Consider the following 14,744-nt stretch of genomic DNA (forward strand, 5'->3'; position numbering starts at 1 on the left):
TCACCTCTCCCCGTCTGGGGTGTATTTGTCTACTGCGCATGTCTGCCCCACGTGACATGCTTCGTTATTCTCCCCCTCTGAATGGACTGCAGCAGTACGTACTGCCGAACAGGGGAAGCACCGGAAACATTAGAACTGTCTGCAGCACACGATAAAGGTCTATTTCTATGTACAATTAAGTAGAAATAAAGACAATATAAAGTACGAACACGAGTGAGTATACAAACCGCTATTTTCGCGCGGGGAGTTGAAAAAATGAGCGAGTGATCTGATGGTGTAAAGCAGGGTTCCTTACTTTTATCTTAAAATATTTCAAGGTAAGAAAGTCAAGGGCCAGACATTAGATTTTTTTTTCCACCCATTACATCAATAAAATGTCTCAGATGTTCGCAGATATAATCTAACCAGGACAGGCATAAATGTGCTGTCCTTGTATCATATAGCCATTTTTTCACATTTTAACCCACTGATGCTAAATTAACAGGATTGGAATATTCATTGTAAATATACATTCAACACGACTGTTTATGGCTTTAAAACAGCAACCTGTCGTCCACAATATCTGATCTGACACAGAGATCATTTCACCTGACCTGGGATCAGTGCAAAGAGTCCAGAGAGAGGACCTGTGGAGGTTTGGCCAGGACTGCTACACTCCTGTACTGCTTAAAGAGCTACAAACCCTCACCTACTGAGTGAAAACTTGGCTTTAAGGCTCGTATGAGTCCTACAGTCGTTCTTCTGCCGATCTGTTCAGAATCCCCCTTACAACCCTGCACGCATCATGAATGGACCCATCTCCATGCATGATTTTGGATGCCTTTCAGCGCTGCACCAAGTCATAGGACAGCCTGTGTACAGGTTAGGATTAAATTTTAGTTATTAAGAATTTGTATTTACAGTTATGAGAGGAGTTTTCACCATTTGGAGTTAAATACACTACAGGATTTATAAACTATGTCCCGTTTCACGTAAGTGATCAAGACCATAACTGCTCTTCTTGTTGACATAAAATTAAATCCTATGTAAATAAATTTAGTTGATATTAGTTTGGCATTACATATTTTCATAATGAGGCTGACACTGAACTGGCATTGAGTCACTTACCAAAGCGAGATACGATGGCTGCGTTTGGGGCTGACAGACTATTGCGTAGGGAAAGTATTTGCTATCATGAGAGCAGCTGTGCCGTGTGCCTTTTTACGATGTTCCTCCCCGCTCTAAAGAGAGTTTAATCCACCATATCTAACTCATTTATTGCATCCTATTATGACCTTTTCCTGCTAGAATTATAGATAGATCATGATAAATTAGTTAAATACGTAAATATTTTAAAAATCCATCTTTTTACCCCAAACGACTCACGGGCCAGATGACACCTGCTGGCACCGGACCTGGACTGCAGGCCATCATTTGGGGATGGCTAATGTAAAGTCACGGCGGTTTGTTTATAGGTGCAGAAGAAGAATTTCTTCTTCTACGGCAAATTGTCGGTAGATTTAACCGGTGGGACGAAACGGCGCATGTTAGAAAATTTTATTCAGATCAGATTGAGATCCAGCGCCCATGTGTACAGAGATGTTTTAATCTCTGATCCGACTGAACTTAATCTGATTGTGAAAAAATCCTCATGTAACCACAGCTACTGAGGTGACACCAGCACATGTTTAAGCTGTTTCCAGTTTAACAGACATGGGCACAGCCCTGAAAACATGCTAACTTGTGTGTACTGGGGCAAGGTTTATTTTGCTTTTGTACATATTTGGCCTCAGTTAATGTATTTGAAATGCTGCTTAAACTGAAATTTTTCTTCAAGGACTTTTCAGTCACTTTAGAGGCTCATGAATCCTGCTCTCTCTGCATGTTTTTTCTTCAAATATTGTTCTAAAAGGCCAGCTTTAGTCCTTGATGTTAATCTGTGAGGGAAAATATACAAGCAGGGGTTGGATTATTTTTCCTTAACTCTGTAAAAATTTAAATTAAGACCTTACAAAAGCCTTTTTTACATGCACATTACCCCCAGAGACTGGATAAATATAGCTACTGAACTGAATCTGTCTACCAGTTATTTTTAATACCTCCAGTGCAGACATTTTCAGTCTGAAAATAAATCTGTGTATCTTTGGCAATTAAAAAAAGTTTAACTTCTCATAAACACTTTCAGTGCTAACTATACAGATACATTTGTACTTTCAAGGCCTCTCCATACTAGAATAAAGACAGGTCATAAAGTACTGATGTAGGTGTAGGTAGAGACAGATACCGCTGCTTCATTTCTCCTTATATTTCTATGAGAAAGGGAGGTGTTTGAGAAGTTTCTCACCCTGAGAATATCAACCAGCACTGGTTCAACTACTGGTGTTCATTTTATCAAATGAACAGTGGTTGTTTCCTGATTGTCAAACAAAATGTTTAATTTAATTTTGCATCTATAATATAATCTTAAATGTTTAGTGTTTTAATGTGGGTCCATAAAGACTCATTTCAATTTTTTTTTTTTTTTTTTTTTTTTTTTTTGCAGTAGATCAAGATTTTCGGAGTTGCCTGGAAAAAAACAAAGATACACTAGTAATTAAAACCCCACTTACAACAGAATAAGTTTCATTGTTGCCCAATTAGGAACGAAAAAAATGTTTTTATGCCTAGTGGGTTTTTAAATAAATGAACACCCAGCCTGCCAAAACCTTGTTGGGATTAAAAATCTCTTTTCAAGAGTGTAAACACTACTGTCATTAACTATACAAAATTAAAAAGAGGTATTTTTGCAAGATTGATGACATTTTTGGAGTGGATCTGGTTGTTCCCCCTTTGGTTTGGCATAAAATCCATAGTAATAACGGTAAAAAGGCTGCATCACACTGACGCATGATAAATATTATACTTAATTAACATAGCACAAACTTAGAGACAGAGTTGTTCTACTCTCATTCACATGGCAGCAGAGTTACAGTATAGTGCTCACTCTTTGCACCACATTGAGTGAGAGTGAACCATGATGAAAGGTCCTGGGTGGAGGGGGCTCAAGCAGCCAAAAACACAACACACATGCATCCTTGTTTAACACAAGCAGGCTGGTATTTCCTGGCTCTGCCTGAGAGCTCTAAATGCCTAATTACTCTCCAGAAAAGTAGTGCTAACGTTTGATCAACACCTCACACTGCAGCAGCTTAACACAAGGAACAGCGAGACACATCCGTCCTCATACAGAACACCAGGAAAAAAAACAATACGTGCATGAAAGCTGCACATTCCTGCCCCTTTCTTTTGTACCGAAGCAGAAACAAGTGACTATGCTCTATTAGCTCCTTCTAGAAAGTCACAGCACTGTGCCAGACTCTGCTGCCAAATTCAACAACTTCACTCTGTACATGATGATGCAGACAGGAGGAAATGTTTGGGCTTCCTCTGCAAACACAAAGGCTGTCTGAATAGCTTTCTCATAGATGGTCACGTAAAACAATCAGACATGTCACAGACTCTGCAAGAATAGAGGCTGCTTTACTTCCAGTGAATAGATCTGCAACATGGGAAATATTCAATCATGACTGAACAGCCCACACCACAGGAAAGATAAAGTAAATAATACTTACTGCAATTTACACTTAAAATTTTCCTATTTAAATCACATCTGTAGGACGGTTTGTTAACTTTAGATCTGTGTGCCTATTTGTGAGATGAGGTGGCTTGGTTTCATTGCAACTGTTCAGTTCTTCTATGAACAGTGAGCCCACAACTCAATGTTTTTCAGGGAAAACAGCTCAACAAGTAGAAAGAGTTAAAAGTCCAGCTGGAAAAAAAGGAGGAGATAAAAAGCCCTTGGTACAAGAAAAATACTGCTGACAAAAAGGACTAAGTGCCACTTTATAAAACTTTGATTCTTTGATAAAATGAAAGAGTAATCAGACTGCAGGTGTAAAAACTGATCTATACTGGAGTTAATCTACTGACATACTGCCCCACTCATCCTGACATCATGCAAACATGCTCATAATTACAACACTAAAAGCCTTCAACTTGCTGATACAGCTAGTATTATGCTAACCATTGTTTACTATTTTGGATTAACTTCTAAGAATGCTAACAATTAACAATTAGATGAGGACTTCATTATAGACTGATGGGCAGGGCCGCCCCTGGCAAAAGTAAGGCCCTCAGCAGAATTTTGCACAAGCTTTTATGTACTTACTGATCTCAGATCACACAGATCTCCAAAAAAACAAATCACCTGACTGTCAAATAACCTAGATGTGACAACAAGATAAGGTTTATGTGTGAAAAGTGCTGGATGTTCATTACTTTGGTAGATGTGAGGCCCCCTCACAAAGGATGGGGCCCTATACGCAGTGCATATTCTGCATCTGAAGAGGCAGGTCTACTGACCGGTTAGAAATAAAGTCCCTGTAAAGCGATTAAAAAAGTCTGTAATTGAGGTTTGTTGTATGACAGGCCACTGTGTTATGAACCACCAGGACAAATTTCAGCTATGAAATTTTTCATTCATTTTTTGTAAACTCTTGCATCGTCATGCTAACAGACAGGAAAGATTGAACTTTTGCTGCTTTGAGAGAGACAAAGCTACAGTCCTCTTCTTTTAATCATCCAGGACTAAAGATAAGTGAAATATAGATTAAAACACACTTTCACCAGGTAAGATGTTTGTTCCTGCTACGTCTGGTTTAAGTAAAAATAGACAAGTACTCCAGCAATTAGCCTAGCCCCTGACCTTACCATGAACTAGAGCCAGACTGGAGCTGCCTGACTTTGTGCCAGAGCAGAGACAGAAATCTGTTTTCTGGCTGGTAGATTTGGCTTTTTTTCTTCCTTGTTGCGTCCATTAAATACAAATATAAATTCGAAAACAGTTTGGGCATTGTGTAATAAGGGAATAAAGTCAGAATACAATATTTGTAAATCCTTTTCAAACTGGCACAATCAACATTGGCATAATGTTCTCCACTCTGTGAGAGACTGCATGGACAAATAGTCTAAGAGCATTCCTTAATGTGTACTTACAAGGGCTTTAGAGATTTCATCATCTCTAGTCCCTAATATCATCAAAACACTCAGAGAATCTGGAGAAATCTCTTCACATGAGGGGCAGGATGAAACTCAACATTGCTTCAGACCCTTTATTCGCTGCATGCTGCACTGCCTTTAAAACTAGCATCATCCTGTGACTGACATCACAGCATTTCAGAAAACTGTTGTCAGTTAACACAGTATATTGCTTCATCTACAAATGTAAGTTAAGACTCTACCATGGACAATGAAAATCATATCAAAATCTTCGATTGACTCCCTTTTTCCCCTAGTTCCAATATCAATAGCAAATCAATCACATGCATTTGCCTCCTAACACTGAATACACTTCAGTGTGGCTACTGTAAACATGCATTTGTAGTTGATCCTAAAGTAAAACACTGTTTATCCCTTCTGGCTGCAGAAAGCACCTTTCTAATGCTTACAATGAACAGATTAATGCACAATAAGATACAGTGTTGCTTAAACAAACCAGTCTTACGTCCTTTCATATAACTCAGTTGTGTTTAGACACTAGAAGTCCAGTTGATAAAACAAACAGTTATTCTGTTTAGTTTACAGAGCGGCAGCGAGCGCCCTGCCCCTTCTGGCACACATAATTATGAGCTTACAGCTCTTGGAAACACACAAACATGCACAGACACACAAAAGAAAGTGAGCGATAAGTAAGCTTGATTATAAAGCTGTACAATAGAGTATACCAAGCAGCAGACAGGTCAGTGTCCTCAGCAGAAACTGAATCATTTCAGTGGGTTTGACTGAGCTGCAGAGGGACGGGGGTAGAGCTACATTTCTGGACTATGACCACTTCTGGATTTTCTGTTTCATGACCTCCTAACAGCCACGACTCTGCAACCTCTGCTGGCTTCACTTAGAACAACACTACTGTGTCAAAGATGGAGGTTTTGGTGCCTGATATGTTAATTAGGCAGAAAGCATGCATTCACAATACAAATTAACATTATGGCTAATAGGTTCATCTCTACTGATGCTGTTTTAAGTACATTCCTTTTTTAAGGGGTTTTCTCCATCTCTATCCCTTAAAATAATAAAGGTCTTCATAGTTTTACGAGACTTTATTTTAACAATAGTGCAACATTCCTGCATTTGAACCCAGTTAAGTTACTTCAGCACCAATGAGGGAGTGTAAAGCTCACTGTTAAGTTTACATATGGACTAGTTTTGGACTTAACATGTTATAGGGGGTGATTGAAAAACTTTGCCATGGTTGCTTTGACATTGTGTCAAATAATACTATTAAGAGTCTTTACTTGTTTTATGGATCCTTTCCTGTTTTATCACAATATTGTATTAAATCTTTGTGTTGTGTCTTTTTATGGCCAAGAAATGGATCTGATGTTGATACGTAGCTGTAGCATGTTTACTGATACTCATATGGAGGTTCTCATAACAGAATCTCCACTCTACTTTTTATATGCCCCTGGACAACCTTTTATTTTGAAAACAGTGCATTGATAGTAAAATGTCTGAAATTAGTCTAACAGGAGATCTGAGTTCAATGAAAAGTCTTCCTTATTTGACCTTTTCTTGCTACAAGCTGCAATCAATCACAGGAGGTTTGGTTAAATCATTCAGTATCAAAATGTCTGCAGTTATTACTGATATTCTCTTGCAAATCTGGACACTCATTTGAGGTTCTTAATGTCAAAAGCTGAGAAGAACACTGACTATTTATGCTTTATTTTGCTTCAATGGGAAACTAGCTTCAAAAGTGTGCTACAAAAGTACATGTGATCCCTTAAATAAATATACACAGGATAATATGGAAGAGGATGCCTCTTTAATGTTTTGTCTAACTGGACTTGCTACCACATATAAAAACACCCAGGAATTTCTTGCTTCAGAATTTCATAGAAATATGGAGTAGTCAGTCAGTGGGAAAAGTAGCAAGCTTGGGGCGTCCAAAGGGGTTTTACTGCACTCTCCTCTGCCTGCAGTGCTCCCTGAGGGTGAGGCTGACATGGATGGGCAGGCACCTCTCATGAATGTAACGATATTAGAGGATGTGAATGCTTTAAGATTACAAGAAAAGTAACTCATGACTTTAGAACGCATATTTTTAAGTCAAAAACAGGAAAAAGTCAGCTTTAATTGAGTTTGGGGTTTGGCCCTAGGATCATGGTGAAGGGGTGCAGAAGGGCCTAGTGTTAAGATCACAGCCCAGTGAACAGATGCTGTAGACCTCCAAGTGAGCAGCCGTGCTCACTCAGGTTTAACCTGCAGCTCCTTTCCTACATGTCATTCCTACTTTCTCCCTCCCTGACATCCTGCCTACTTCATCCACTATTATATCTAAATAACAGTAATCATGGTAAAAATTTCTAATAACTTCACACCTAGCCACTTACAATGACCAAAAACTCAGGATGACCCCAAACCAAAACTTAGGTGCTTACATTTCACTTTCTTCTTAAAATTCTTCCAGTGCAGTAGGTGACCTTATTGCTAACCCCGCTCTTCAAAGAGGCTATTTTTAAAGTTTGACAGAGGAAAAGGTTGGCAGTGTTTTTGTACCATTCCTCAGATTATTCACATTTCACTCTGCCTCATTTGAACTTAATCCTTTTATTTTTCTTCATTTTTATACTAAAAAAGGTATCACATCTCAAAGTTGTATTGGTGTCCAAACTGACGCTGAAGACCTAGTTCAAGTGTCCTGAAAGCATCTGCTCTGCATGCTGTGCATTCCTGGAGGGATTTGGAATTAAGAAGCTTCACTCTCTCCTGTTAGTCTGCTCAGGAATGTAAGCTGTCTGCAGGTGTGTGTTCAGAGCTCCTCTTCAACTGACAGCCTTTATTTCACACTGAAGTGTGGAAATCTTTCTCTGCATGTGTGCTGTGAGAACACATACAACTTCAGAGGGATTCAGAAGTGAGGCAGGTGCATAAATAGCTCAGAGTTGAGGAGAGACTTTTTGCCACCATAATCTCAGTTCATCTTTTTGGCAAAGAAGAATATCAAAGTAACAATAAATCAAAACATGTGGCAATGTGTTTGAGATAAAAGAGGGCTGTTCTATTAAATTACATGCTAAGTATTAGTCAGGAGCAGTGTTATTATACTAAATTCACTCTTACATTTTTCACTGAATGTCTTAAGAGTGTCAAAAATGTGTTTGTGTTTCCCTGAGTATCGTAAGTTCTTATCATGGGTGTCCAAACTGCAGCCTGCAGTCCAGTTTTAATTGGTCCATATTAAATTCATGAAATAAAATGAAATAAGGCCTACATTTAACATGAAGCTTGTGCTGTATTGTACTACTGTACTCTTAGTTTTTACTAGGGTAGCACAACATCCCAACATTTACAAATTAATTTGAGCTGATGTTAATACATATATAGTTCAGATTCAATAACTTCAAAAGTTCTACAGTAGCAAATAGCAGCCTGAATAGTGCTCATTTGGTCCTCCACCTGCTCCATCCCAAGGTCTACTTTACAATTCATATCGCTCTAATCATCTTCAAGCACCAACACTCCTGTAAAGTCTAGCAGCTTCCTGCAGTTTGCTCGTTTTTGACTGGATGTAGAGATGAGCCGTCAGCATCTGCTCTCTCTCAATTAATAAGCATATCATTAGGTTACCAAGCGTTTTGAGAGGCATTTATGAATGTGCTACAAGTTTTTCCATCTTGTGCCACGAGACTATCAAACTCTGCAGCCCCAATACTATGGGTAAACAATCTAACATACAGCCCTGCTAACTCTTTCTTGTATCTGTAATGACTTTTTATGAATATTAATGAGGCTGATTAAAGAGGATAACAATAGTTTTGCCGAATTAGGGGTGCCAGTAGCCTACTGGTTATTTTGCGCATCTCATGTACAGAGGCTGTAGTTCTTGAAGCAGTCATCCTGGGTTTAAGTTCAAACTGTGGCTCCTTTCCTACATGCCATTCCCAGCCCTCTCTCCCTGATTTTCAACTTCATTCACCAACCTGTCTTACCAAAAGACATTAAAAGCCCCCAAAACTAAAAAGCTTTATATTATTATTGAAGGAACATGGCATAATCAATTAGAATAATAACATATTCTTCAATACAAGAGGTAACAAAAAATGGAGAAGTCTGTATGGGTTAGGTCTGATCATCAATATGTCATACAAACCAGGTTTGGGAAAGCAGTTCAACACTATACATGGTTGTGGTGCAGAGCTGAACAATATTAGAAAAAATGACTGATACTATCTCTTTCTTCAATCCATCGTGATTTTTAAAAATGGAAAATAAACTACACCCAATAAATGCATTGTTTTATGTTCTTTCATTCAACCTTTATTTGAGGAATCATTAAGAGCATGCTCATTTTCAATGGTTGTATATAAACTACATTTTCAATCTAGAATTTTTTAGTTTTATTTGGGTCTAGAAGTCATTTTTGGGTTACAATCTGGACCCCCTCCCACTTTCATCATACCCAGCCCTCTGAAAGCAGCTATAACACACACAGAAGGGAAAGGTGGAGAAAGAAAAAGATGGGCAATTTTTCTCCACGGAGTAATACATTTCTTTGTAAACTTACAAAATTTTTGCAGAGTGATATGTTCTTTGACTACTGATGGTGACATCAACTGGGCTTTATTTGTTGATTAGTCAAAGAATCAAGAAATGGGCCTCTGGTTTTTAACCAAATACAGAAGCTGCAGCATGACATGCTTAGAAAAATGTGATGAACACAGCACGTCTGCGCTGTGACTACTGCACATGTACACATCGCATTCACAGTGGGAAAAAATAACATATTCTTAGCCCTATTTCAGAGGATTAAATTGATTTTTAAAAATGTACAAGAAAATGTAATTTTGATGGAAATGTGGATATATTCTGGCACTATAAAAACATTTTTAAAAAAATCAAGACTAAGAGGAGGAGATTAAGGGCAGATAATTATCAATGTTTAAAAACTGAAACTGATATTGAAAAGAACAGTCGTACAGTTCGACAAAGAAACTTAAATCCAATATCTAACATGTCTATTTGATACTGAAAGTGTTAGGATAAGTCATTTTATATAGAATTTCCCATACAGACAGTATGCAATGTGTTATGCCACACTAACGCAAAAAATCCCAAAACAAAATATCAAAAATATGTAAAACTGTATATCAGCAGCAAGAAAAAGAATATAAGTCGGGACACTTCCTCAATCCCTGAGCAAATTAGTCCTCCACTGACGTGTGCATATTATCACCCTCTATCTATATCATATCAGATCATATGCACTCAAAAGAGCTGAACCATACATTATAAACTAAAACAAATGTTTAAACTCTGACTTTTGAATGAATGCATTATCATTTAAAAGTGAATTTATGACTCCTGGTCATATGAAAATGATGTTCTATTACTGAATGCAGAAATATAAAGCCTGTGCTCTTGTGCATAACAATGAACCAGAGGCAGATGGGGTGCTGGAGCTCAGTGGTTAAACATACATGCCTGATGTATGCCTGAAACAGGACACCTGATCTGCATTTAGTCTCCTTGTATTGTTAGACAGCTATGTTTGTTTTAGTGAGCAGGAGCTCATATTGTTCACAGGGCAGCCAGGTTTTATTTTACATGAAAAATGTATGCTATTATTACACAACAGTGTCTGCTGGGGTAAACTAAATGCAACCCTCCTATCTACAACATCAGCAGGATGATTCAAGTTGAGAAACAGAAGTAAATAAAACTTATTTGTACTTATTTATGATTATGCTTCACCAAAACATGCATTTGGTTAAATACAGGACATATATATAGGCAGAAAATGTGTTAATACCTGGGCCATTGCCGTTCATGTGCATGGTTTGAGCCATGGCTGCAGCTGTGTGCTCTCAGTCCCACAAGGCCTACTGCGGTCATGCAACTGCCATGCATCAAGTCCAGACAACCATGCAACCTGCAAACTGAGACAAAACACAAAAATAACCATTTAGTCACATATCACGTTAGTTTCAGACAGGCAAGCAGCAATTACAAAACAATAATTATCATGGAAAGTTCTGCATTTCAGCCAAGTTAAAATCAATGCCAGCAAAAGAAAAATACACCAAAAAGTCTGCTAATTCAAGTCAGACTTAACTGTAAAACTACTGGTGTTAAAAAAGAGGGCTTTTCTCTGTTAGATTTGTATTTTATTTTTCATTATACAAAGACTTTTCTCTTTTTCACAGGTGTGTTGTATCTGACATTTATGAACATAGAGGTCCTGTGTGCACAGGCCTGCTCATTATCAAAGAACACATTATGAGCAGGAACAAAAGCTCCATTCTCCTTGAATAAAAAAGAGCCAACACCAGGGGAAAAAGTCAACTTCACGGGCAACAGAGAGGGGCATCTGGAGGAGTAAAAGATGCAGACAAGGTTGGCTCAGATCGTTCCACAAAGTCGACACAGTCAGGCTCTTTTTATACTCTGTGACCTCAGACTCTATTTACCAGCACCACTATGGTCCTCAGATCCTCTGGCCAGCTGGTCACAGGCTTACTGTGTGAAGAGGAACCTAAGCCCCCTGCTGGTCTAAAAGAGGGTCCTTCAGGGTCCTTAGAGAAATAAAGATGGCTTCAATTGCATTTAAGTGATATTTAATAAACGTTATGAAATGCAAACACATTAATAATTTGTTTGTTTTTTTAAATATGCAAAAATAGCAACTCATCAATATGATGTCCTGTTTGCAGTTTACTGTGTAATTAGAGGTATTTTATCAGCTTGTCTGTGTTTTCAGAATCTTAATGGATTGCCAACTTGAGAATTTTTTTTATCAGGAAATGACAACAGTAAAAGAATGGCTCATTAAAAATAAAAAAAATCAACCATTAAGCCAAATATTTTAGCTCTGCTAGCACTTATTACCCAAGTTGAGCAATATGGACTTAAAATTTATTCAGTTTAGTCTCTGCAATAAATCCTACAATCATTAGACCTCATGCATTCCTCTTCCAGAACTAAAAACCAAATGTCAAAGTTTTTGTTAATAGAGGTAAGCTTTACTACAAGACAGCTGTACAAGTTTTAGTCCCAAACCTAATTAATTCTGACCAATTTTCCTTGATTCAATCAGCAGTTCATAGATAAAGGTGTAAACATATTTGCTTTACTGAAATAAAAATGAGTGATAAATAAACTTGACTTCTTCATGTTGATGCACAACCTCTGAATCTAACAAACATGAAATATTTCTGCTCACTGGCTTATATGACAGTGTAAAGAAGAAAAAAAAATGATTACAGGTGTGTCTACACAGCGAGATCTCAGCCCACCTGTACTGACTGGCCTGCAAACCTTTTTGAGAGAAGAAGCTGTACTCCTCATCAAAATCTATGATACAGCAGTTATAAGGTCACTCTGTCAGGAGTTACTTTGCTGGCGAGATCGGTCCATCTATAGCACATGTTAAACTATGCAAACAGTGTGCACCCAAATAAAGAGTGCAGCAATGTCATTAGGCTGATGAGGCCAAATCCCAACTGTCTGTCATCCAGAGGACTCATTATACATCTGATACAGAGAGGAGGGGGATATGAATAGAGCACACTGGATTCTTCACACACAAATAGACGGACATTAAGGACACCGTGCTCCTCTGAGCTACACCCTCTTACAATGTGAGCTGCAGGAGGTGAAGAAGCTGCACATTATCATATGATTTCTCTTCGATATGCATGCATTAAACATGCTCATTTTTTAAACTGCATTCAAGACTCGGCTTCTTGAACAAAAATTTCTGTCACATTAGAGTGCATGAAAAGTTTATGAATATTGTAGCCTGATAGGCAACAAACAAAGAGCAGTTATAACAAATGTAATGAAATGGCTAATCAAAGTTTAACATATACTGAAGTCATTTAAATAGTTGCATTGTGCCCAAATTAACTGGCAGCTAACTTAAATTATGTTATCATTGCTTTAGATCTCATATATATTCATTTAAGATCAATTTGAATATTATGAACCTAAATTTTGTAGTTAGGACAGGCCTTATAGATGGCAAATGCATTTATGGATGTCTGATGTCTGCAGCCAGGTGCCCCTCACATTTGTCACTAAATAACCGTGTTAAATTGGCTCACTTATTGTCATTAAAGAGACTGGTGGGTCTGTGGCTAGACCAGTTAAGAAGCACGGCTCTAAAGTGTTGAACAGCAACTTTATGCTGTTGTTGTTGGTTACAGGTCATGAGTCAAACACCAGATACTTATATTTAAATGACACAGAGGTGGTCCGGACATATGAACTGAGGGTCTAAATAAAAAATAATGTCAAATTTTCCATTCATGTCCTGCTGGAGGTTGACATGACAAAAACAAGTGAAAATATTTAACAAAGACAAAGACAAGCTAACCAAAACCTCCAGCACCAACACAAGGTCAGGCTCTTATTCCAAACGTCATGCAAGAATCAAAACTTGAGACTGACCAAACATCTCCCAAGTGTCCTCTTCCATGTGCTGCCAGAATACAAACCTGATGAAAGGAGGAGGACATTTTCTGACTTTAAGAAAGATATTTATAGTAAAATCTACTAAACGTGTAATCTATCTTGAAGCACCTAAACAGACTCAGAAACTTGAAAAAAAAACTGAAAGAAGGGAATGAGACTGAAAAATTAATTGATATATAACATATTAATGTTAATTTATTGTCTTTCATCTTTTATTCAAACTGCACTAGTGATGCTGTCATTACTAGAACTTTCTGAAAGAGATTTGTAAATTGACGAAAGACCATAGCTTAGAAAGGTCAAGTGAATAAAAGATTTTGTTGGTTTTTATGATTTTAATGTGATCTATGAGATAGAGATGAAAACTGACCTCATACAATAAAACAGGAAACATTTCTCAAGGCCAAAGGTAGTGCAATAGAAGATTAAAAAATACAGAGGATACATCTGTTCTTTCTTTCCCTCTCTGCTGTTTTATAGCAGGCACATGGCACTGATTTAAGTCACATTTATGCTCATAATTTACAACTTTGTTGACTTTCAGTTTTGTGGCATTTCTCTGAACACCCTCAAGAGCCTGCTACACAATTCTCAGTAAAACTAGACAGACTAAATTCAAAGTCAACTCTTCTCACAACCTTCATTGCAACATGCACAAGTTCCTAATTCTAGAACAGTCACTGAAGCTTATCAAATAACATTTCTTGTACTTTTTATCCAGCAGCAGTTTATTTTTTTAAAACAGCCTCTTTGGTACATGTGTCCTGGTGCCATGACAGGTTCATTGTAGCATAAAGGCACTATAGTGGCTTGCTGCACAGAGTAGATCTGCAAGATCTGATGATGTATTGTATAGCTTTACCCTTCAAACACTGCTCCTCTCACTGTCAGCTCATGCAGCTTACCTGTAACTCTCATTCTAAATTCCTCCCACAGTGCGCAGGTAGCAAAAACTACTGAGTCCAAAAGACGCTTGACAACCAGCCTCAACCCAGCAGCTCTCTGGGTGAGAGAGATAAGTTTCACAGCTAAGATTAGACGACTTCCTCAGATGACAGCGAAACGATCTGTGTCCTATAAGAGGAAACAGGACTTTAGGCTGTTTGACTGGAGCTGACCCCTGCGCTGGGCCTCCAGGTGAAGTACATGGCGAGTTAATGTGGTTAACAACCAACGGTCACTCCTCACAGAGCTGACCTTCAACTCAGGGCTGAGAAACAGCTAATGAAGCAGACAATAGGACGTAATGGAAA

At 38.1% G+C, this 14,744-nt stretch overlaps 1 protein-coding gene across 5 annotated transcripts in view; it reads right to left on the reverse strand.

The window, feature by feature from the left end:
• Positions 1-14,744, reverse strand: part of kank1a (KN motif and ankyrin repeat domains 1a) — a 76,750-nt gene that overhangs the window by 27,100 nt on the left and 34,906 nt on the right. For 2 of the 5 annotated variants that reach the window (XM_041787187.1, XM_041787183.1), the window contains exon 2: positions 10,829-10,955. In XM_041787187.1, coding sequence (XP_041643121.1) covers positions 10,829-10,865 — 37 coding nt within the window. In that variant the 5' untranslated portion in view covers positions 10,866-10,955. Of the gene's footprint in view, positions 1-10,828; positions 10,956-13,467; positions 13,515-14,396; positions 14,512-14,744 lie in introns of those variants that run through there. The other 3 variants (XM_041787184.1, XM_041787185.1, XM_041787188.1) reach the window with 3 other exon arrangements.

The sequence above is a fragment of the Cheilinus undulatus genome, linkage group 5 (assembly GCF_018320785.1).
Source record: "Cheilinus undulatus linkage group 5, ASM1832078v1, whole genome shotgun sequence".
In the NCBI taxonomy this organism is placed as follows: Eukaryota; Metazoa; Chordata; class Actinopteri; order Labriformes; family Labridae; genus Cheilinus; species Cheilinus undulatus.